This window comes from Rhinolophus sinicus, linkage group LG02, assembly GCF_036562045.2.
Source record: "Rhinolophus sinicus isolate RSC01 linkage group LG02, ASM3656204v1, whole genome shotgun sequence".
NCBI classification, from domain to species: domain Eukaryota; kingdom Metazoa; phylum Chordata; class Mammalia; order Chiroptera; family Rhinolophidae; genus Rhinolophus; species Rhinolophus sinicus.
This window is the reverse complement of record NC_133752.1, coordinates 37,738,867-37,765,806: the sequence shown is the minus strand read 5'-3', so window position 1 is coordinate 37,765,806 and position 26,940 is coordinate 37,738,867. Positions and strand designations below refer to the sequence as shown.

The window sequence follows — 26,940 nt, the reverse complement described above, 5'->3', positions numbered from 1 at the left end:
CCATAAATAAGTTCTGTGTTTAATTATACATATATAGGAAAGTAATAGATTAGTACATAAAAAGGTTTGCAGTTATGGCAATTACCATAGGTAGAGCTGTTTTTTTTTGTTTTTTCCTTGTTTTCCTTCCTCTACCACACTGCCTCCCGTGTGGTAGAAATTGTAATTCTCTGCTCTTTCTCTGAATTATTAGTATCTAAAGGTATTCTTTGGGTAAAAAGCAGTGATCCTTAAACTTTTATTTCGGGAGGGGGTACAGTTCCCTTTGAGTGTATTATGAAAACTATCCACAGAAAAATACACAAATGTATGAGCACACAATATTTTGCTTCTTTTAAAGAATTTATGGACATCATGAGAATGATCCATAATATACAATCACCCAGCAATCTTTCTAAATTGAAACGAGTATTTAAGATCCAGAGAGTCATTGCTAGTCCAACATAATATCCAGCAACATGATTAATCAGGAATCCTCTCAACATACCATACAGCAGAGCCTACCTCTGATAGGCATTTCAAGGCCTAATACAATAGGATAAAATAGAATTGCCAGGACAGACCTTAACGGTCTTCCAAAGCTTAGTAACTGAGGAAGTTCAGAGGATTATGCAGAGCTCTATAAGCAGAAATGAAGCAGGGGAAATTAAACGCCGCTTGTGGTCCATGGAGAGTCAAAGACCTTTTTTTGGGAATGGCAAATGACAGGTAGCTTTTAAGCGTTCACTTTGGGGTTTTAAGTAACATGCCATGACCTTTACAATTGAAGTGCAAAACTGATTTCTAAAAGAAAAGTTTAAATCACATTTCCAAAGGATTTGAAATACTATCCCACAAACTTGAAAACTAAGGTATAAAACTGAACTTTTAAAAATAGAAGTTTAAGTCATATTTCAAAATAAATTTTTTATAGCTACAACCAAATATTTTCTGCAAAGACTGTGAACATTTGGAAATGAACTTAAGAACTAACTTTCATCCAAGAAAACTATAGATAATTTAAATCAACCTTATCATTTTTATTAGCAATTTATCCAAATAGGTGAAAACAATATTTAAAAATTTAAAAACAGGGTTTGCTTAATTTATATAAGTATATAACCTCTACTCAGAAATCTTTAGTGTCTACCTGTAGTTTAGAGGAGAAAACAAAAACTCTGCATATTGTTTAACACACTTATGATCTAATATTGTCTACATGTCTCATGTCATACCATCTATTACATATTTTTTGTAATACTGATTTAATAACAGTTTCCCAAGGATATTTTATTCTATAGTGCCTCCTGGAGTTTGCATTTATGGTTCTTTTTGCCCACTATGTGCTCCCTTGGCTTGTCCAAATAGCAAAATCTCATTAATCTCTTATTTCCTATAAAATGCTTTCTGAGGATTCTTTCACTGCATTTGACTGACTTAGGAATTTCTGACCACATGTACCTTGATACCTTTCACCTATTCCCAATACAATAATTATTTTATTAGAAGTAAAATATTTATATATTTTTACCAGATTGCTATATATTTGAGAACAGATTTTTTAAATTTTTTTATTCTCAGAGCCTAGACCAGATTGGGTTCATATTTATGAACTAGAAAAATATGAATATAGTTATGAAATAAAAGTAATAGTAACAATAACTATAATTTATGGATCCAACTGTTTGGATCCAATAAACGCTTTTTTTTTTTGTCCTTGTTTTGTACTATACTTGTAGTAGATTTTTAACCTTATATCTGAGTTATTAAATGCTTGAAATGACATTTATACTAAGTTTTCTCTTAATTGAGAAACCTACCTTTTCTCTACAAGTGTGGCTTTACATTTTTCTTTTTAACTTTATGCAGTAGAACTCTTTCTCTAAGGTAATTTTATGCAAATGTATAATATAGTAAAGCACACAAAATTGAGCCATGTTAGACAAAACAGTTTCTGGTGCTTTAGATAACTGATGCCACCTTAAGAAACAAGTTGCTCTCAGTGACCATTGGTTCTCCCCAGGAAGGGTGGGCCCATATCAACTGAAAGCAATGTTCTTACATAGATAAGTAGATCATTAAGTTGTTTACTGCTTTGGAATGTACAGCTCTTAACAAGCACACGTCATGTGGCTACAAGCCACCTGTATTCTGGAGACTAGCTGTATCAAGTCCCTATCCCCTTTCGGGTGAGGCGATGCACCATCTTGCTGCCGCCCAAGACTGCGTCTGTCCATAAGTTTCCTTAATAGACCCTTAGTTTAATTCTGGAGTTGTCAGCCTCTTTCTTCCTTCTCTAAGCCCCATCCTCCATTAGAGGTCAGTTCCATTACACCTCAGGATACTTTCCCAACAAGCTATTCCAGTTGAAGCTGATAGTGGACGTCTAGACACATATACTTGGCATCCTTTCATTTCTTGTAAGTGGCCCTTTGGAACAAATACAGACACTTTAATGCCCTACAGAATTTGTTTTCAATAGCTCTGATCGTATACCACCTTATTCCATTTTACTTACTGTCAAAATTGTCTATAGGCAATTTTCTATATTAAAAAGTATTCTGAATAGCAGTTCTTAAAGCAATCTTGTCAACTTCTTCTATAAGATCTATAAACTTCACACAAAAAGGCACCCCCAAACTTCAGAAATCTCTGATGATAATAAAAGCCTAATTTTTCAGCACCTGAGACAAAAATATACTAATATCAAGCCAATTTGAGCTCATCTGAGACTAACAATTCATATCTAACACATATTTTGTCAAGTAATAAATCAAAGAAAGAAAAGATGATTTGGTGATATTTTTTCTCTAAATTGTATATCCTCCATCTGAATTTCTGATTATGAAATTCAAATGGCAAAACCCTAAATCTCCTTTTCAATGTGCTTATACATTTTTTTTAGAAACGCAGAGATATGTTCTTTCATTACATTAATAATTAAAAGACAGCTAAACTCTAAAAAGCAAGAGTAGAACCTTAAAAGTATATTACTAAGTAAAAGAAGTCAATCTGAAAAGGGTGTATGAATCTAATTGTATGTTATTATGGAAAAGGCAAAACTATGGAGACAATAAAATGATCAGTAGTTGCCAATGGGTAGGAAGATGAATAAGCAGAGCATCGGGATTTTTAAGGCAGTGAAAATACTTTGTATGATATTGTAAGGGTGAATATATGTTATTATACATTCGCCCAAACCCGTAGAATGTAGAACACTTAGAATGAACCCTGAAATAAACTGTGGACTTTGGGTGGTTAAAATGTGTCATGTAGGTTCATCCTTAGTAAAAAATGTACCATCCTGGTGAGTGATGGGGACAATGAGGGAGACTATGCATATATGGGGTATGTGGGAAATCTCTGTACTTCCTTCACAATTTTGTTGTAAATCTAAAACTGCTCTTTAAAATGTCTTAAAGAAACAAGCAAGAGTAGAAATTATAATTTCGTGGCTGGTGATAAAGACTAGAATTAAGTTTATAAAATATCTAACTAGTAATATGGCATGGAAAAAAGTTAAAATCCATTAAAAATCAAACAAATATTTATTGAATCCCTACTATTACTACATACTGTTCTAATAAGTGAAAATCAGTGAGAAAAGCCAAAAAAAAAAAAAAGTCCTCATGAAGAACTTGCAGAAGATATAGGATTCAGACATGCATGTATTGGGGGATAAGTATTCACGGCACTAGAAACAACTAAGGCAGCATCTGTGAGGTAGGAATGTGCCACGCAAGCTTGCACAGGAGAGCAGTGTGGCTAAATTAAGCAAAATACAGGCTATGTGGTAGAAAACAAGTGCAGAGAAGAAAGAGTTGGTTAGAGTATTGTATGGGGCCTAGTCGACTGTTACAATGACTTAATGTTTATTCTGAGAAAAATGGGAAACAATGGAGTTTTGTTTTGTTTTGATTTTCGGTTTATTTTTTGTTGTTTGTTTGTTTGTTTTTTGTTTTTTAGCAAAGAATAGGATCTGTCTTACATTTTAACCATTTCATTCCGGCTGCTGTATTGAAAAATTAGCTTGAAGTAGCATAGAAACATCAAGAATAAATAGGAGGTTATTGAAATAATCCGAGAGAGAATGTGTCTTAAAAAGAAAGTGATAATAATGAGATAGTGAGAAATGATCAGATTCTGACAATATTTCCAAAGTAGCAGCTATTGTAATAGTCAAAGCTAGATGTGATGGTACATTGGTCCATAGTGGTAACGGTCATTGAATTATTGACACATATCATAAGGGGACCTAACAAGATATCCCTGTGAATAAATGGGCTATGTGGTGTGAATTAAAGAGAAGAAATAAAGAACACTCTAAGGTTCCTGGCCTGAGCAATTAAGATTGTGTTCCCAAGAAAGAGGAAGACGATGAATAGAGAATGTTTGGGATGTGCCATCCAAGAGGAGGTAATGACTAGGGAGTTTCATAGATAGATCTGGAGTTCAGGAGAGTATTCTGGACTAGGAATATAAATTTGAGAATTGTTACTATTTAGATATAGAGAGTTATCAGTATTTAAAGCAATGAGGACTGGATGAGATCACCAAAGTAATGAGAGAGATGATATCTAAAAATGAAACTCCTACATTTATAAGTCAAGAGAATACAGGCCAACAAACAAGACTGTGAAAGAGTAGCCAGTGAGGTAGGAAGATAAGCAGAGAAAATGATAGGAAAGCCCAGTAGGAGGCAGTGAAAATGTTTCCAAGAAGGAAGAATCCACTGTATTAAATGATGTTGTTAGGACAAATAAGATGAGGAGATTCATCACAAGATTAATCACTTGACTCAGCAGTAAATTTATCAAAGTCACTGGCTAGCCATTTTTGTGAAGTAGTTCGGGGAAGATCCTTGTGTCAGATTAAGAGAGAATAGGGATGTGAGTCGGAGGAAGACTGCAGAATGGGAAGCCCTGGACTTTCCTTTCCCCCATAGATATACCAATTCCACAGCAACACATAGATCAATTCCCTTTGTGAGAAATCCAGAAACTAGTTGAGAGGTTCCTGCACATTTGGTGACTGTGAGACAAGCCGTATCAAAACTGATAAGGGAAAGAAAAAACTGATATGAAAAGTGGAGAGAGCTTCAGGCTATATCCCCCTCCATGGCATAGTACCATACAATCAGGAGGAAAACCCCCAGCTCCCAACTTCTCCCTGAGAAGTGAAGGAGTTATATCACACATTTAGGTCCTAACTTTTCTGTGTGCTCCCTGAGAGACTGGCTTCTGTCTCACTTGTCTCAGAGAGCTGAAAGGGCCCTTTCATATGCTAACGCCCTGGGGACTAAGTGGTTAGAACTAATGCGAGAATTCTAATGTGTTAGAACTAACTTACCACAGCTCCGCCTCTAGCTCAGCACAAAATGAGCAGGTAATGAACCCCAGCTCCTACCTTCTATCCCAGGAAGGAATGAGATGTACCACACATGTAATGCTCCAACTTTTCTGGAAGATAACCAAAGAACTGGCTACTGTCTTGCCTGTCTTGGAGTGCTAATGGGACCTGGCATACTCTAGTTGCCTGGGATCTAGTGAGTAAAACAGTGGCATTTAATCTAGTACACAGCTAATTGCCAGACCCCTTGATCACAGCTCAATGCAGAGTGGACAGGCTAAAAAAACCTCAAATCCCAACTTATCCCCAGGGAGGGAAAGAGCTAGACAGAGTTTCTACTGATTTAACTTCTCCGGAAGCTGCCTAAGTAACTGGGAATTCGTCTCACTTATTTTTGAGCACTGACAGCATGTAGCATACTCTAGATTCCTGGAGGCCACTAAGAGCAAAAAAGGTGGGTTGGAGTAGCAGGTTTGACAGGTCTCCAGAATCTCTGTTCGAGCTTATTGGTGAAGGTCTTCTCCTGTGCAAGGCCAGTGATGACTGAGAGAGGTGGCTACTTTGTTTAATGTGCACACCAACTCAGAGAGTCAAAGAAAATGAAGAAATAGAGAAATGTGTTCCAAGCAAAAAAACAAGATAAATCTCCAGAAACTGACCCTAAGGAAATGGAGGTATATGATTTACATGTTACAGTATTCAAAATAATCATCATAAATATGTTCATCAAGGTCAGAAGAACAATGAATGAACAAAGTGAGAATTTAAACTGAGAGTTAAAATTATATATATATATATATATGTATATGTATATATACCAAATCAGTCAATTGAAGAATATAACAATTGAACTGAAAAATTCAGTAGAATATTTCAATATTACAATAAGCAGAAGACAGGAATATACACTTACAGGTAGGTCACTAGAAATTATTCAGTCAGAGGAGCAGAGAAAAAAAGAATTAAAAAGAGCAAAGAAAGCTAATGGGATTTATGAAACACCTTCAACTGGACCACATGGTCATTATGGGAGTTCCAGAAGAAGATGACAGAGGACCAGAAAAGTTATTCAAAGAAATATTGTCTAAAATGTCCCAAATCTGGGTGGAAAATGGAAATCAGATTCAGGAAGACCAAAAGATCTCAAAAAAGATGAATAATAAAAATTTAAAAAAATACACACCAAGACACATTATAATCAAATTATCAAAAGTCAAACACAGGGCAGCCAGTTGGCTCAGTGGTTAGAGTGCAGTGCTCATAACACCAAAATCACCAGTTAGATTCCCACGTGGGCCAGTGATCTGTGCCCTCCACAAATACATTGAAAACAAACAAAAATACACAAATTGACACAGAGCCAATGGGCCCTGGAAAAAAAAACACTGTTCCCCAATATTCCCCAATAAAAAATGTTAAAAGTATTAAAAAAAAAAAAACTCAAACACAAAGCCAATTTTGAAAGCAGCGAGAGAAAAATGACTTGTCATTTACAGGGAACCTTACAAAACTATCAGTGGATTTTCCAGCAGAAAAGAAACCTTTCAGTCCAGAAGGGAGTGGGATGATATATTCGAAGTGCTGGAAGAAAAAAAGCTGCTGATATTTTGGAGGGAAAAAAAAATGGTAAAGTGGGAAAAAGCAGCTTCCCTGTCCCCCAACAAAGATCAATGATTTGACAGTGATCCATGAACAAAACACTTCTGCGACATCTCTAGAGTCTACTTAGGAAGTTTAGCAACACAGTGGAACAACAACAAAAAACTGAGAATAATTGCACAAGAGGAAAACGAAGAGAACAATTTTGCTTGTACCATCCTATCCCCCAAACGACATTGCTTAGGGCCCAAAAGGAACTTTCCAGCTAGAAAGAGCCCCACGTGCCAGAAAAGGAAGAGTGGGGTAACATTAGCTTCTCCAGCCTCCCAGAGACTTCCGGAAGGTCCCATTCTGGTTTCACCCTACCCAAACTGGCAAAGCTGAGATGTATAGAGCTGGCTAAAAACGAGGAAGAAAATCAGAGGCTATTATTAGCAGACATGCAGCAGGAACAATTGCAGGAACAATTCCGTACTGATGAAGCCAATGTCCCATACAGCCACCACAGACCACTGCGGGTAATCATTTCACAACCTATATGTGCACAAAATCATCACATTGCACGCCTTAAGTTTATACATGTTATATGTCAACCTCTCCATAAAGTAGAAAAACATATTAAAAATAAACTTGTATTATTTAATTTTAATCAATTTCAGTAGAATTTGCTTTATTAGAGAAGTGTATTTAAAGTTTTATATAATATTTAAATGAAGGATTATTTTAAAGTTAAATTCATCAAAGTTTCCTTTATCCATTTAAAAAAATATTCTCATATAATAATTGTCAATTTTAAATTTCAGGAAATAATGCAGAGCCTTGTCTAATACTTAAAAATACATGATTTTGCTCAGACACTTCCTTAACAAGAGAATGTGAATCAATCAATAAAACCTACTGCTATTTTAAAAGAACATATACATATTCTTTTCACTGAGAACTAAGTCCATAAATAAATCTTTATTTCTAGATAAAGATTAGTGATTTAATACTAGGAAGAAAATCCTAGGATTATCCATTTTGTTAATTTATACAGTAAACAATTATTGATATACTACCATGTGCCAGATTCTATGGTTGAAACCCTAATCATATAAAATTAAATACGCCATTGCCCTCATAGAGCTCAGAATCTATTGGGAGTTCTTGATTAGAACCATAATTGAGCTTTTGTGGATTAATAAACCTTCTAAAATTGTATTCACAGTTTTTTTGTTATAAATATACTTGCTTTTCCCCACAAATTAAACAGCCTCTAGCTTTCATTAGATATTTAAAAGGGTTCATGATACTGAATCAATAAATAGCAACAACTAGAAGAAGCAAAAAAGACAAACAGATTAGCTTGTAATTAAAATATAATGGGCAAAGTAAAGATAATATTCCAATGGCAACTCTGACAAAAAAAAGAGAAAACTAATGCTGCCTATGAAACTCAAAACAGAGTTCATAAAAGAATGAAAATGACAAGCAGATTTTACAAATATAGGTGTGTAACTTTAGAGAGACATAATTATTATAATATTATTGTAAAGACCACCAGCACTGGACAACTTGATATCCAGTGTGGGCATGAAACACTAAAAAACTTATAACCATCTAGATGTCATATACTTATACATTTAAGTACTTTTCAAATAAAAAACCAATATTACAGTCTTAAAGCAATGTTATAAATTTCTAGAATCATCTTTTCTGAAACAAAAATGTAAAATGTTTAAGGCAAACATATTTTTAAGAGTCACCAACTTAACATTAAACTTGACAGAGAAAGAACAACATTAAATAAAAATTAAGAGCAAGTTACTCATATAATAAAGGGACCTAGAATTTTATCAGCCTATCAGCTTAAAAGTATCCTTTCCTTAAAGAAGGAAAATTATGAAAGACAATTATTTGTCCAAAAAAAGTTTTCAATTGTTAAAGGAAACAAATGATATTGGGAAGACCAAAAAAATTACACTCAGTTCTCAATAGAAAAGTTACCTGGTAGTGCAGTATACATAGGCTATATATTAGTTTGAAATTGTAGGCAATACTTTAATAAACATCATTATTAAATCCAAAAATTGTTTTCTCTTGACATGGAAAATAATTTTCCACACTCAATGACTATGAGGAAGTATAAATATAATTTTAAAAATCTTAATGAAAGAAAAAAGAGCATCTTTAAATACTAGAAGGACTGGTGACTACATCTTCTATGACAAATGCATCACAATGAAAAAGATTAACATTAGATTTACTGGCATTTATTTTTGTGGACACCATTAAAATCTGTTTTGAAAAGGAGGGGCGAAAGCATTCAGCTAAAGATTTAATATGATCAGACTATAAAAAGCTACAATATCTAATTTATCAAGACTTAATAGCTTACTGTTCAATACTTGCTTCAAGACCCTTCCTCATGTACCCAACAAATACAAAGCAGACATGTCATAAATGTTGCCAAATCCCAACCAGTTCCCAATTTGCAAGACTTGCCTTACATCACATCATACAGCCCAAGTCCTAAAACATTATAAATATCCTCCATTGACTTCTACCTTCAGAAACACTAAGATTGTCTAGCAGAGTCTTTCTTTCTGAAGTAAATCTAATAAAATCACTTTTGCTTAATCAGTAAGCATTAGCAGTGGTCTTTTGGAGGACTCCACAGCCAACAAGTAAAATAATAACTCATTCATTTTCTTTTTCTTTTTTCTGATATTATGAGTCTGCTTTTGACAATGCTGAAATATTATTTAGATTATGACATATTAAGTAGAAAAGCATACATCCAATAAAAATAAACTTGTCATTAACTAACCCAAAGAAGAACATTCATCATGATTTGCACTGAGTAGTAACTCAAATTAATTGCTATCAGCCACTATAAAATATTTCACTAGTAGGGCAGGGAAGGGGAGTTATTTCATATGAAATGGGGAATTAAGACCTACTGTGAACATAATTTCTAAAACTGTGCAGGTCTATTTAAAATTTCTCCTTACAATCAGAAATTTCCATAGCTTAAGAGAGACTCTTATTTATTATGAATCTAAACTACAGTATCTACATTTATTAAAAGAAAGTAAAAGATGAATACTTGATTTTATTGGATCCACAGGGCTTTCTTCAGAGCCCTCTAATAAATTCATGATTTCAATAAATACTTGGAAATTTCAATTTGTATACATAGACAAGTAAATACTTAAAGTTGCATGGATGTGAAAAATTACATATATTAATGCTGTAGAGGTTATTTATAAATAAATTGTTAAACAATTATTTTTAAAAAGTCAGACTGTCTTCAAAAAAAGGCTCCTTAGACAAAATATTTTGATTAGGGAGCAATATGAATAAAAAATATGAAAAGGACTTTAATGTAGATATTTTCAGTACTTTCTAGAAATTATTCTATTCTTATGTTATTCATAAAAGTGAAACATCATTGACAAACCTCATATGTTGCTGGACCAGGAGTCATCTCTTTGGGAACTTGAAAATGCTTTGATTCTTTAACAAATAAGGGTATTGAGCAAGATTTCTGTAAAACAGGACTGTATGTTGCAGGCCCTAAAAGAAAACAGATGTAAAAATAATAAAGTATATTTTAAAGTACTGATTTTGGTCACAGCGATATTATTCTTAGATTTATGCTGTTAATATGTAAATTTAGGATCAAACAATCTTGGACTCATTCCTTTTAAATGCTTAAAATCATTCAGTTCAGCGTTTCAAAATACTATATGCATAAAATAGTAACATTTGTTTATCCAATAGTTAAATATAATACAGAAGAAATCCCCCCCCAAAAGAAAGAAAACAGTACTCCCTTAAGATACATATACATCAGGAAAAAAGATACTCAACTCTTTTATTTCCTAAATATTCATTCATATGTCCAATGAAGAAGTAGTGACTGAACTTCATTTGGAGCTATGAATAAGATTTAAAGAAGTAGAAAGATGGTTTAAGAGCATTATGGGCAGTATACATGATAGAAGCCAAGGCACAAAGATGGAATTTACATGGAACATTTGGAAGTTGTAAACAGATTGGTTGAATGTAACAGGGCTTAATCCTAAATAAGGATTTTGTACTAGAGTCAATGGATTTCAAATTATATTCTAAAATGTCCCAAAATTCCAAAACAAAAGTGCTTAGGGGACAATGTGTCAGTAAAACCCAAGTCGAGGGTTGAATTATTTTCTAAAAACAACTCTAGATTTTCTGTTTTGCTTGGGTCTCATGTAATATTTTATTTAACCAAAGTTATCTAGTACTTTAAAAAAAAAAAAAAGCTTTTGAAAACCAGTTCCATAATCAGTGGAGAGCTCTTAGATTTTAGACTAAAGGAGACACATGAAAAAAGAGATAGTTTAAAAAACAAAGTCTAGCAGCAATTTATAGGATGGGATGACTTGAAGAAAGTCTTTTTAAGGGACACTAACAAGGAATTTACTAACATTGATAAGGGAAAGGAAAAAACAATTCAGAATATTTTCCAAGCTACTCAACAAACAGTATATATAGTGATTGGAAGAAGATAAAAATAAATAGTGGCTATGAAAAAGGTAATACGGTGACAGAAATTCGGAAACACAGAAGTAAGATACCATTAGAGAGTAACAACATGTGTTTGAACTGGTTATATTTAAAAAGATGGCAGGATATCCAAATGGAAACATTCAGAGGACAACTGTACATACGTACCTAAAGCTCATGAGAAAGCTGGTCTGGAGAAAAAGAATGGAGTTATTCACGTAGAGACAATAGTTGAGGTTTCTCTAAGTGAAAGTGCAGAGAGAGAAAACTGAGGACTGAAACTTGGGGGGCTGAATATAGAGAGGAAGGAAAAGAGTCAAAAAGGGAAAGAATCTAGTGCATAGAATCTGGTAAGTACAACACAATAGAGAGAAAATAGGAAGAGGTTTTTTTTCCCTCCATTTATAAGTTTAGCAATACTTAGTGCTATCACATGCCAAGCTTTGTATTTCAAGAGTGTTAGAGGTCTAATATGAGGTGTGATCAACAAATATGATGAATGTTTAAATTTAAAAAAAAATATTACAGTAAAAGACACAGTGCCATTAATCCCCTAGAAAATACTGCCCCTCGCTTCGAACACACTTATCCTATCACACTTATCACTTATTCTTGCCACTTTCTGATGCATTTCTGGAAGTCCTCTTTTGTGAGTGTCTTTGGTTCCGTTATCATGGCTGCCTCGATGTCCTGAATTTATTCAAAAAGTGTACCTTTTATGGTCATTTTCACTTTGGGGAAGATCCAGAAGTTGCACGGTGCCAGATCTGGTGAATAAGGTGGATGAGAAACACTGTAATGTTTTTATTTGACAGAAATTGCTGCACCAGAAGCGATATGTGACATGAAGCGTTGTCATAATGGAGGATGAAGTAAAGACACTCATGAAAGATGACTTCCAGAACTGCTTCAGAAAGTGGCAAGAATGATGGGATAAGTGTGTGCAAAGTGAGGGGGAGTATTGGCAATATGTCTTTAATGTAATAATTTTTTTTATTTAAACATTCACCCTATTTTTCGATCACACCTCATATATCAAGTATTTCAAGAGAGGACTTGCAGTGAGGTCACTGTAGAACACATAGAATGTAACTTTAGAAGAGTGGTGTTGGATGAAACTACATTAGAGGGAATTAAAGAGACTGTGTAGGGAGAGGAAACACAACTTTGAGCATAGAATACTGACAATGAACATGAACAGTGAAATAGTAAATATAAAGGTATTAATCAAATATAAGATCAATGCCTCTGTCTCCTTAGTGAACACATAATCCAAAATCATCTACTTTGAAGAATACTGATGTTTTAAAATCTAAAATACTTTATAATAGATAAATTCATATAACACATTTTTAATGCTGTAGCTTCATTAACACAGGACATTTCAAAATTTAAAGTAAAAACTGACATGTGGCTCTAGTTTAATTATTCCAATACCAATTCAATTAAACAGGCTAGATAACCAAGGTGGTAAAGTACTTATGAGAAGCTGCTATGGACCGAATGTTTGTGTCCCTCTAAAATTTATATGTTCAAACCCTTATCTCCAATGTGATGGTATTTGAAGATGGTCCCTTTAGAGGTAATTAGATCACAAGGGTGGAGTGAGTCTCTCTCTCTCTCTCTCTCTCTCTCTCTCCCTCCCTCCCTCCCTCTTGTCTCTCTGCTGTGTGAGGATACAGAAAGATATCTACCTGCAAACCAGGAAGAGGGCCCTCATTAGGAATCAAAAAGGTCAGTATCTCGGGCACCTTGATCATGAACTTCCCAGACTCCAAAACTGTGAGAAACAAATTTCTATTGTTTAAAGCCACCCAGTCTGGTATTTTTGTTATAGCAGCCCGAACTGATTAAAACAAAAGCTAATGTGCTTTGATCTACTAAGTGACAAGTAAAGAGTTATAGCAACTGCCATCTTACTATAAAACAATAGCATTTATGACTTTGGAATAATATAGTCTATATTTACAGTGCAAAAAAATAATGTACATATGCATACATAATATCTTTACAAATAAACTTAAATACATAAGCTAAACGAGGCATGGGGAAACAAATGTACCAGTTACTTCAGTATCCAGTAAACACAAACTATAATCAGGAATTCGGTGCATAATTCCACAGTCAACTAAATGAAAATTGCAACTTTAACCATAAAGATTTATAAAGGTTAATGCAACAGGTAAGACTATTATCTAAATACTATTGTAACGGTAAGTTTCATTTTCAATTATGAAGAAATATACTCTATACCCTGCCTTTACCATCACGCTACAGCAACTGATAAATATTTACATTCGTGGTTATAACTCATTAGAAAAAAGAAAATATTCAAATGTAGTTGTAGTGCATTTCCTTTTATTGGAATTCCTTTGAGGAGCATCAAGTGAAGCAAAATATGCATCTTGCTGCATTTTAGCACTTAGGCTGCTGTAAGATACAGAGCGTTTAAAAAAGGTTTAATGCTCTTCAGCTTAAAATATATTTCCAATTACATATGCTACTGCTTATATGATACAGGTCAAAGATTTACATTGCTTCACCAGCTCTGATTCACAGCTGGATTATGCAGAAACTATCTTCTATTTATTTACCAAAAGGCCACATTTTAATCACAGGTCATGGAAGAAGAAAACTTCTCATTCCAAATCACACACCTTGAATCATGACTACTATATAATGGGAAATTCAAGAGCAGGTGATTCTTATAATTACATATTTTCCAGCCCTATGCCAACTCACTTTCTATGAAATGTCAACCAATGCTACAGGGCAAAAATGGGAGAGAACAGGAACAATGAGTAATTTAAAATAAAATTCATTTTGGTACATTACAGTGGACTCAGAAATAACTACTTGTATAAATAAAGCTGCAAAGCCTCAGATTAAGAAATGTCTGTCTTCATAATGAGCTGAAATTTATAAATCACGTAGTCAATTTTGCTTATGAATATTCAGTCCTTTTTTCATGTGAAGGTGACAGAAAACTACTGAAAAGTAAATATCCATATGTGAGCATATCTTTAGAAATTAAAAAGGATCTATGAAATTGTTCATTGAAATGGACTGCATGGCTTTAAAATGTCATTTAGAGAGTTTAGATATTTATGGAACACGTTTTTTCACACTGATTTTATCCTTCAGCGCTATAAATAAAATAACAGCAAAGACAAAAGATTAGTACACAAAGAAGTATTATCATCAATGTCAAGGCTACATTCAGGTTTAATGCTTTTCTCCTGCTTCTAACACTCGATTTGATTAAATGGCACTTCAGATTATGACCACAGAACTGCACAGTCTATTAAATTGAGTGTATATGTGATGAGAAAAAGAATCCCAATAATACATAAACTTTTAACCGAAATTTCCATGTATGTTTTACCATCCTGCTAACTTCTCTGTCCAAAAAACAAAATGGATGTTATACATTTTAAGAAAAGCTTAAATATTTAAGGATGATATCTCAAAGTCTCTATGGAATGTCTAGGAATTATTACCAACATAGTCCCTAAGCAATGGACTATTATAATGCACTCCAACCTAAACAGAGAACTTCATCTATTGGAGCCTACCTAAATCATCCACCGTTAAAACTTGTGTTCCGAGCATTGATTTAGCTGTAGTGCTGTCACTCTTATGACATACAAATACAAAATCACATGGATTTGGTTTGGCTGAAATATATCTTCAAACAACAATGTCTGTTTATCTGTGTATCTCTATGTACATATTTATCAAAATGTGCATCAACAGCCCTTTCAAATAAAGTCTTTGACCTGCTCCTATAAAATATACTTTCACTCTCACTGATAAAATAACTACACTGTACAAATTTGAATGATTTTTACCAGTCTTGTAAATGTAGGTATAACACACTTTTTGTATGAATTATAGGAACCAACTGAAAGGAAAAATGATCACCTTTCATCTAATACCATTTTGAGTAGATAGTATGTAAATATGTAACACATGAGTGATTTTTATTGATGAATGAACAAAGTTATCAAATAATCAATAAAATATAAATTGACTTCAAGGTAAATAAGATACCTCACAATTGGCCTGACATATTAGATCACCACCATTATTTCAACACTCAATTAGGGCTGAATTTGTAAGATATTCCCTCTTAAGACTGGCACCTACCTCTGTAACTATTATATGTAAAAATCAAGATAATGCTTGATGTCTTTGGAAAACACATCCTGACATAGATCAAATTATGTAGAGTTCTTTAAATATAAATACAAACTATATTTTTAAAATAATTAAAATATTTGATTAATATTAATCAAACTAAATTCTTTAAGAAAGCTATAGTAAAGGAGCTATTATTTAAATAAAACTTTTTTAAATGGCTGATTTTTCTTTTACCATTTGTGACTTTTTGACATTTTCATAACTTGCTCAAAATGGTTAGGCTCCTAAGAGTGTTTATATTTGAATCTCTCCTTGAATAGTTCAGCTACAATGTTAGACTCACCGAATTTTGAGTTTTCTAAAAGAAGAGCCTACATGATTTACATAGTGACAAGTCAATTAAACAAAGGTTAATACTTTCATTTATGAGTTAAATGAATAAATTCTGCAACTTAAACGTTTTATAGATTAAATGACTGATACAATGAGGTTCTGTACTTTGATGCACAAATGTTTTGTTGACATTCATCAGAGATTGAACAAAACTATTAGGTTAACCGTTGATTATCTCAGAAAGCTTCTTGTATTTTCAGTAAACTTAAATCTATACAAAGATTTAAAACTAAATAAGATTTATCTCTTTACCTTAACAGTGTTATCTATTCACTCTGTTCCTGTGATTGTATAATGTAAATATTCTCTAACCTTGTTTCCATATCTTCATGGAATAATAGCAGGCTACTATGAGAATTCAGCAGGATCTTCCCTTGCAAGCATTCTCAACTACCACTAGCTAATTTTAACCAAGACTAGTAATAGTGTGATTTGTTTATATTAATAATGTTTATTTCCAAAAAGTTAAGGGTTTCCTCACTTGACTTATACCCATGACCCACAAGGCCTATTTACAGCCCTTCCATGGCTTTGGACATGTTTCTCCACTGGTCTTTGGCTGAACTTGTTCTATGGTTTGAAATATTGTAATGCAGGGACTCAGCTCCCGCTCCCCACACAAGAACGCAGGATATGGTGAGGCCAAAAAGGAACAACAACGAAGCCATAGAGAGGGGAGTCATACCACTATATTCTCGATGGATGCTGGTTGAGACACAAACAAACATCTGCCAGTACCCCAATGAGGGGTCTTCCTGCACCCCAGTCTCACTGGCGGCTGGGTGAGACAGAGAAAGTAGGAGCAGCACGATTCGCAATCCGCTGTCTGCTTCTCTCCCAACCAACCAACAACCCCCTAGCGTAGCCACGGCAGTTATATCAGTGGCGAATGACTAAACGGTAACAGCTAATGGCCACCCAGCCACAACGGACGGCCAGCTGATTACAGCTGATGGCCATCTAATAACCAAGCCAGCACCCTTCCATGTGAGGCTGAGAGCCTGGAAACTGCTCTCTGGGACTCTGTCCCCAGAAATATCAAGACTGAAAAACAAAGAGGATCATATTCAGTACCATGTATTTTAAACTAGTCTTTCTCAACATGTAGTTCACAGGCATCAGAACCACCCAGATTAGTATTAGAACACATATTTCTTGGATTCATGCCAAAATAAAAAATCATATTCTCTGAAAGTGGAACCAAGAAGACATAACTTTAACAAATGCATTGCTTTAGGCTTCTAAAATACAACAATTTAGTATGTAGCTATTCTCAAATACTATGTTTTAACATTAAATCATTTCTTCCTTAAATAATCTCAAAACCTAGTAATCCAGAGAATAAACCTTCTTGAATTATGGATGAGACTATCCTCTAGACAATATCTGAATGTTTTGTCTCTGTGCCTGCCTATGGTAAAGCCTCAATTAATGCTTGGTGAGCTGAACTGAGCCAAGCCAAGGAAGGATGAGTCAATTAAGGAGTCCACTCAATTGCTGTTTGAGAGAAAAGAGATTAGTGCAGACTGGCATTATTAACATAGAAAAGAGATTTACTTTTCAGTGATATCCTTTAAAAACAATATGAATTCTGTCATAGACACGTCACACTATTTCAATTTAGGGCGAAATGTGCAAAACTTATTTCATGATCATGGAGACTGCAATTCTTTGAACTATATTATCATCTCTATTTCATTTTAGTCTGTTTCCACAATAAACTGTAAATCTAAATCCAAATTCAAGACTTCTAGCCATTTACACTTCATAAATTCCCTAAACCTTATTAAGTTTAGTTTCCTCTTTTATGTAAGGGGGATAAAACAGCACACAAAGTCACACAATGAATAAGGACCAAATTATTCAACCACTTTTAATCCTTGTAACATCCTGAGAGAAAAGAAGGGAAAATAAAATCATTTAAATTTTCCAGGAAACTGAGTTAATAGCTGACCGGTACTGGCGCTATGGATTTAACAACTCTCCTTACACTTACACACTGCCTTCTTAATCTTCTTTAGCATCTTCCAAAAACATCAAATTGGCCAAACAAATATCATGTTAATTAAATGAGAATGTCACACCTTTACCTGAATGTGACATTCCCCGGACAGGTCAGTTTGGTCTTGGAGATGGAATAAATTGAGGTCTATCTGATAAATTCAGGGAGATTTTGTGCCTGGATTATTAATTCATTAGAATACCAAAAGTGAATATAATTTTGGTTTTACACCTATACTTTTAAACTTATAAGTACATATACATTTAAGGTAAACAAAAATGTCACAATCCTAAATATCAAATTGTCTTCAGATCTCCATATTTTCACACTGCTAGTTGTCAAAGCTGCCACACAACTGCTACTTCTAAACCTGTTATAAACAATATCTAGGGTTAAATGTTATTTTCCTAGAAACCAAATAGCCCTAAGTCCCATCTTTTGGTGAAGGCTGCCTCTCTGTGGCTGAATGCAATGTGTCATGTTCTCTGAAGGACAACTTTCTCGCTTTTTTTAACTAGTAGACAAGATCTGAAAAATACATACATTTAAATACATTACCACTTCTTTCAGGATATTTTTGTCTCCATGTTTGGAAAGATCTTTGGACCCTGAGGAACTGTCTCACTTACCTAGGCAAGCATGTATAAAAACAGATGAAAACAGTATTTATGCAAGTAACAGAAATTAAGTAAAATAGAATTGCTGAAATAGAATAGACATGTTTGCTGTCTTTTTTGAAAGCTGAAGTCATTATTCATTTTGTACTGAGTGACCTCTGCTGGTCAAAAAGACACATTTATTAATCGACAACATACCTACCAGAAAGCAGCTGTTTTCTTAATTTCCTGAAGGAATTACTGAAAAACACAGTGTACCATACTATGATGCCTCCGATTCACTTAAAGAACAATAATACAGGTACATATCCTATTTCATACACTGAAAGTCAAAAAGCAAATATGAAATGTCTTTAAAAACACTGTTCTTTCTCTAATAATGACCATTTTTAGTTGTAATGAAAATAGGCTCAAAAGGTCTTCTTAATATAAGACGTGTTTAGGAAGTCTATTATGTTCTACAATTAATTATTTTTTTGAGATTTGGTGCTTTTAACCATATGATAACTGAAAGATTAGTGTTTGTATATTTTTAACTGAAAAGTACAAAATCTCTCTCCATCATAAGCATGTGACTTGTTATATCTCATAAATGAAGGATTTATATAATTAAGCAATATAGTCAAAAAAGTAACATTTACCTTCTCTAAAACAGAACATGCTACCTTAACAGTAAAAACTAATTAAGAGAAGATACCCAGAGGGTAATAGTAAACATTTCAATAACCAATTCATGCTGCTTTGTTGTGTTTGTTTTGTTCAAACTATATACCAAAAAGCATCACTGAGAAAACTGTGCAAGATTTTTCTTTTAATGATTTTAATAGAGGTCAAAACCTTTGACATGAAGTATACCAATAAAAACACTAAAGAAAATTATTATAAATCCTGATTGCTAATTATTGCAATACCACCCTCCCCTCTATTTTTTTTTTTTTTCTGTTTAATAATGTCCAGGAGGGAAAAAAAAGAAATATATTTGGTCTCTTCTTCAGCAAATACTGAAATCTATTTATATGCAAATAAGCTATCCATTATTAGTATGAGAAGAGACTTGTGCATAAAGGGAGAAATAAATTATCACTAGAAACCATTAATGAAATCCATTTCAAAACATAACATTTTACAAGAGCCCTCACTCATGTAATATTTGTTTAAGCCTCGAGGGGAAACAGTGAGTTCTACACTTAGATGAAACCTGGTACTACATTATTTCCCAAGCCAATTTGTTTTGTAAAATACATTTATCCTTTCTTTAGAAATGACTTGATAATTGTAACTCCAATGAGTCTTTTTAGAAAACTTTATCACTGAAGTTAGAGTCCTATGTGTTTTCGCATAATTAACAGACTTTTTAGGAAAGTTACAATCATTGTTATTCCTTGAGGTTTAAAAACAGTAACATGAATCTTTATACTCTAAGAGTAGTAACCTAAAAATAAATGAGTTTTAAAAAGAAAGAACATGAGTCTTTCTGGGATAAGTTGAATATCTGTGGAAAAGAATAAAGCAAGCAATAATTAATAGAGAATATAAAATAATTTCATATGCTTTGACCATTTTCTCTTTGGGTTTCTTGTTTTGTTTCCCTTGAGTTTATCAACTCCTTGTTTAGGCCAGATTTGAGTATCTGACAGTTTTATCTTCTTCCTTCTGTCATCTACTTAACTTTGCCTAGGGTGCCCAATGTTGAACTGAAATCCTTAGTTTTGATATAATCAAACTCATACAACTTTTTGCCTTAAGGCTCTTCTGAAGATTTTTATTAAGAAGTCTTTCTCCACTTTTTAGGTTATAATGGTTTCTCCAATATTTTCTTCTATTCATTTTGTAGTTTTACCTTTTCATTTAGGTTTTTAATCCATTTGGATTCCATCATTGTATGTGGTTTTTCTAAGGATCTAACCTTATTTTTCTTTAGTTAGTATGTTAGTTTTCCCTGTATGTTCTACTAAAGTTTTCCCTTACTCATTGATCTGTAGTGACATCTTTATGATAAATTGTCTTCATATATGCACAGAAATGTCTCTGAGCTGTTTTCTTTGTTTCATTATCCATTTATCTTATTGTTGTGCCAAAACCACAGTGTTTTTAATATAGTTCTGCAATATGTCTTAATAAATGGTGTGGGAATTTCTTCCCTTTTCTTTCTTTCAGTTATTCATGTACTTTTATGTTTACATAAATTTTAGTGTGTTTATCAACTTCTTCAAAAATCTAACTAGAATCTAAAGTGAGATTACATTTGTAGATTAAAATAGGGAAAATTGATATTATTATTATATGAAGTTATCCCATTCAAGAGCCTTGAATCAGCTCTTCATTTACTCAGACCATTATCAGAATTTACAAAATCTCTTTATGGAAACCTTTGTCTTCTTAGTTAATTCCTAGAAACTTTATTTCTTTGGGGAGTTGTACTTACTTTTATTACTTTTTCATACTTGATCACTACTAGTACTATGTACATCATTCTTATATCTAACAAGTGCACTGAATTTTCTTATTAGTTCTAGTTGTTTCTACATTTTTAAAAGCTGTTTTGCTATAAGACGCTATAATCTAAAATTAAAGGTAGTTTTATCACTTTTCTTTCAATCCTTCCATTTCTTGTGTTCTGAGGTATTGTATCCTTAGGTATTGGTGTGAACTACCTGCTTTGCTCAGACGGTGTGGTAACAGTGGGTGTCTTTGTCTTCCTTCCTTTAGGAATAGTATTCAGTACAAATTTTTGGTTTATAATCTTTTTCAAATTAAGGAACTTATTTGTACTGTTTTCCAAGTTTTTGTTTCTTAAGCACAAATAGGTACATTTAATTAAGATATTGTTTCCACCGCTCTTTATTACAGTACTTTTTAAAACAATATAGTACGAAAAATGAAACCACCTTAGAACACACTGCCAGCAAAACTCTTCTTGTCTCTACCTCTGTTGAATTATTTTTGCTCCTAGATGACTAAGCAGTTTAAGACGCAGTGTTCTTCTGCCCATCACCCTCTACTGTCCTTCATGCTAGTATCTAACAGAAAAGAGCACATGAAACTGAGGATGAGGTATTATAGTGGGAAAGAAGTCAGCTGTTCTACTTATTCATCCTAAAAAAAGGCCCACTATTCAACATATCCCTTCCTCCACCAAACAAGATAGAGTTGCAAATCAGAACTGTTCTTAAAAGAGGGAAGAAGAGAATAACACCACTTATAGCAGTGTGCTCAAAGAGTACCCAAATAGATACACAGTCTTTTTTATTTAATATATGATCAGGCACCAAAGATCATGTGGCATATGACAAGAGCTAGAAGCATGAAAGACAAAGACCAAAATAAATTTTAAAAATTAACTTTAGAGGAATAAGAAATTGTTCAGGAAAAAAATAGATCTTAAAAAAATTAAATAAATAATGTACTAAAATACATTTAGTATAATATTGCATTTATAAAACAAAGAACAATCAGAGAACAAGAATTTATTCTAAGAGCTCATAATTTTGGGTATAGAAAATTCAATGAAACAAGAAAATAGCTAAAGAAAAAAAGACCTTTCAGCATATAAAGCAAAAGGACAAAAGAGAGAGAGCAAGAGATAACATAATATTAAGTTGGTGCAAAAGTAATTGCAGTTTAAAAGGTTGAAAATAATTGCAAAAGTCGCTATTACTTTTGCACCAACCTAATAATAAGATATGGAGACATAAAGAACAAAAAAAACACACTTAGTAGGTACTAAATCCAGTTTCCAGAAAGAGAAAATAGAAAATGCTGAGGAAATTATGATATAAATTCTAGATGTCTGTAGACTTAAAAATGGTAAAGATGGCAAATCTTATGTGTATTTTTTGAAAAAGATAAGTTAAAGTTCCAGATATCATAAGTTATGGCCTAAATATGAAACTAATTAAAATGTGGCAAAATTTAAGCTACAAATGGAATGTAAAAGAGAAAATCCAAGTTATTTTTATGACAATAATGTACTACTTTGAAAAACCAAAAGATAATGGCATTGGAACCACAAACAGAAAATTCACCATTGCATTCCATTTGGTTCATCGATGAGTAACTTAAAAAGTTTGTCTCTGATAATGTGGAAGAATGATGCAATAGTCTATTGCTTTTCTTTGAGCTCTTTTATACAGTTTGGTTTGTTATCAGGTACATGATTACACACACACACACACACACACACACACACACACACACACATCTCTGTGGCTTCTGTTTCTAAAAGTATATGTCCTGCAGAGATAGAAACAGAATTTTGAAAAGAAAGGAATTTATGCTTTTGGCTGAAATATCTTCAAATATGCTTAAATGTGTTTGAAATTCATAAAATAATCAGAAGGAATAGGTGCAAATTAAATACATAATTATCCACAGATTGGTTTCTATAGTTAAATATTGAAAAGGCAAAATTATGTAAATAAACATATTAGGCGTATACTGTGTGTTCGTATAGTATATTCTATATTAATGATATGTCTAGCTCATGGTCCCATATTAGCTTTACACTTACCCTTTTAAATATTTATTTTCCTTAACAAATCATTGACAAAGTTACATAAAATGTCTTTTATATGAGTGTGATTGTCTATAACTAATTTGCCAGCATGGATTGTGTGGTGTTTCAGTGAAAAAGTGGTACGTTTGCCAAATGATGAAGCTAAAGTCAAGCAAAGATGACAATGCCTATTTCATCTTTTATCAGACTTGCAAAAACCTGAAACTCTTGCTTTTCCAAGCATTGAAACAATATTCCCCACGTTTTTTTCTACAGAATAAAAGTTTCACAGAATGTTAGTTCATGTCACACATAAAGTGTTCCCTGATCCAATAAATATGGGGAAAGTTGGATCAAACAAGATTAAAACAGATTTCTTTATCGCAGGTCACGGCAGCACCTGTGATATTCTAATTCATACATCACAAAGGATTAATACAATGTGTGCATTTCCCACCACACATGTTTCAACATGAACACCTCTTTTTCCCCCCACAATCTTCTCATAGAGCTAATGTTTGTGGAATATATTTTTGGAAACTTTAACTCAGTAAAGCCATATTCGTTCCCCAATTTCTAGTGTCATTTTCAATGTACTAATTCTGAAATTGTAATTTAAATGTTAGCCATGGTGCTGATTAAAAAGCACAAATGAAAGCAGGGACAAAATTATAATAAAGACTTTTTTCTACTGTTATTAAAAAAATTCAAAGTAAATTACACTTAAAAAGCCATTTAAAAAGCCACATTAAAAAGCCATTTATATCATCTTTGGTTTTGGATATTATAAAACTGTCCTCCTCAGTTTGTATAATCAGTCATCTTTAGCAATGCATATTATCTAGTCAGACAATAACTTTGTCAGTTTCAGCATGCAGTATCTTTGGGCAACCATAAAGTATGAACCAAAGAATGACGTCAATATTGAATGGTATGCGCTATAATTGGTCACAGCTGCAAGAAATTTATTCATTTATATTCTCTTCAACTTCTCTATCCTCCAATTCAAAACAAAATAAGACAAAACTTAGAAGCATGGTGGCTATAATCTGTCCGAAATTTATACAATAGAATTATTATATGGTAGTAAAAACAAATACGGGTAATTAGAGAAATGAGATACTTTGAGGACAAGAAGTTTATTTATTTATAAATATTAGTTTAAAAAGGCCTTCCATTCCATCGATGACATTTTTCACTTTTATTAGTATGTTTTTAGTTTCACAGGCAGCAAAAAAAGGTCACCTAAATAGGTAGAAATTGTTTGGTTTTTGGTTGAATCTATCTATCTATCTATCTATCTATCTATCTATCTATCTATCTATCTATCTATATTTTTTTTTCCCCAAGTTGTCATTATCTTGGTAATTTACTGACTTCCTCTCCTACATAGCCAAGGTAACTTATTCATGATCATCATAGAGAAAATTTCAGGATCTAATCTTCCTTAAAGGCTTATTTGTCCCAGAACACAGATTCACTTTAAAATCTGAGCACACTTGTTGAAGCTACTGCCCAGATCTGAGACAGAAAAAAAAAAAAAGTTGACGAGAGCCAAGCTCACCTGGAGTTATACAACATATTTGACCAAATTGAACAAGCCTCTCAGCAGACCTACAAGGCTACAGCAGTGTTAGACTTCAGAAAATGTCATCCAAAATACAACCAAGGAAAGGAAAAATACCTTATCCCTAGAAATATCTTCTGGACAGCTTTATATCAAGAAATCTGTGTTAGTATGAGAGAGAGAGAGAGAGAGAGAGAGAACGCGTGCATGTGGGACAGTAAAAGAGAAACAGAGACAGAGAGACAGAAAAAGATTTCTTGGGGCTAACTGAGAAAAGACAAAATAGTGCATAACTTTAGATCTTAAAATCCTAATCTCATTTCAAGGACATGTGCCCTTAGCTCATTTCTGGAAAGAAAGCACCTGTTATCAAGGTTCAGAGGAAGCTATGTTGGACACTAGTAGACTATGGGGAAGAATATATGACTTTTGCCATCTTTCAAAGTTAAAGAATAAAACAGAACTGGTGTCACCACAGTTCCTCTTATTTTGACAAAGCTACCTGGATGGATGATATAGTTGTAACTTCAGAATTACATTAATTTTGACAACCATTATTGAAATAGAAATGTGTTCAAGGTATTAGATAAGTCGTATGTGATAATGCTGTGCCTTTGCAAACTCTGACATTTTGGGGAGGAGCTCTTTCCCCTCCTACCTACACATTCAGGAGCTTTAAATATTAAACAAGGTGGGTGAGGTGGACTGGATCTAGCCCGCAGATGCAAGATTGAAACCAGGCTGCCTGCCTTGCTTTTAAATATTATCAGAGTGAATGAAGGAATGAGATCAGATTTAAAACTCTCAGTTCTAAGCTTTGGATAAATGTTTACATCTTGACCACTGTCTCATTTGTATAGATTTCCTCTTATTTACACAACCAAAGAAACCTAAATTTTAAATTATTATTGTGAAAGACTATGATAAACCAAAGGTATGATCATTTGTTTCTAAATTACTCAGAGTTTGAATCACCTAAATAGTTGATCTTTCATTTCATATTCTGGAGAGCCAATCTGTAGACACTGAAGTTGAAGAAGATTCTCATGTCATATCTTCCATTTAAAGGTGCTAATTCATTTAGCATCTTGGTGTTACAGGGGATACAAAGAGGATAATTAATCAAGTTCTACCTCTAGGAAATTCCAGTAGAGTGGAAAGGGAAAAAAGACAAATGCATATATGCTTATATTATCAGGTAGAATAAGACTAGTACTATAAGTTCTATTGGGCTTTAAAGAGTGAGAGATTTCATTTGGTTGGCAGTATCACAAAATGTTTCACAAAAGAAGACACTTGAGATATGTCTAGAAAATGAGTGGATTCTTGTTAAATAGGTATGAGCTATTCCTAGTTGAAGGAAACAGCATAATCAAAATCTTTACAAAGCAAAGCATAAGGCACAGTTTGGGGATTGAATAGTATAATTCTATTAGATGATATAGTAAAAGAACAGAATAAAGGAGAGGATGAAGAATAGAGAAGATATAACTGGAATGGAAAGTATGGGGACATACTACATAAGTTGAAGCCTTTGCATTTATATAGTAGTTGATAGTAAACCATGAAATGCTGTTGAGCTTGGGAATAATATGGCCGGAGCTGTGTTTTAGGATACTCTTGAACCATATATATATAGTATAATATATACATGTTAATTTGTATATATTATATATATACGATACATATATGTATATGTATATATTAATATTTATATATAATATGTATAATATATACATGTTATATATATATATATATATATATATATATATATATATATATATATAATAAAAATGGCTTCTGAGATTATGGTAGTCTTAATTTTTTCTTTTTTTATAACTTTATTTCCTATAGAATAAACTTGACAATTTATCCATACTACTCAGAATATGTAATATGTACTATTCTAAGAAGTGTAGAATAAGTTGTAAAGGATAAACCCAGAGGTAATTATTGTGTGGCCTTATCTTAATATCAAATGGCTCTTTAATTGTTGGGAGGGATAGAGAAGAGAAATGATAGTATCCTCTTATTATATATATTACATTTCCACAAATATTGTTTTACTTTTATTAAACATTTACAAAAAAATTTACAAAATAGTTCAATTTTTATTTTAATAATAGTTTTGATTATTTGAGCTGATAATTACTACATTCAAAAAATTAAAACAAATTATAGGTTCAAATGGAAGACTCCAGTAAATTTATGTTTCTTCTTTACCATCTTTTTCACATAAAAGAGAAATACATTGCTTTTAAAAGTG

At 33.0% G+C, this 26,940-nt stretch overlaps 1 protein-coding gene across 1 annotated transcript in view; it reads right to left on the bottom strand.

The window, feature by feature from the left end:
- The window catches only part of STPG2 (sperm tail PG-rich repeat containing 2), a 410,131-nt gene that overhangs the window by 163,876 nt on the left and 219,315 nt on the right, over positions 1-26,940 (bottom strand). The window contains exon 12 of the mRNA XM_074324807.1: positions 10,370-10,485. Within this exon, the coding sequence (XP_074180908.1) occupies positions 10,370-10,485 (116 nt within the window). The remainder of the gene's footprint in view (positions 1-10,369; positions 10,486-26,940) is intronic.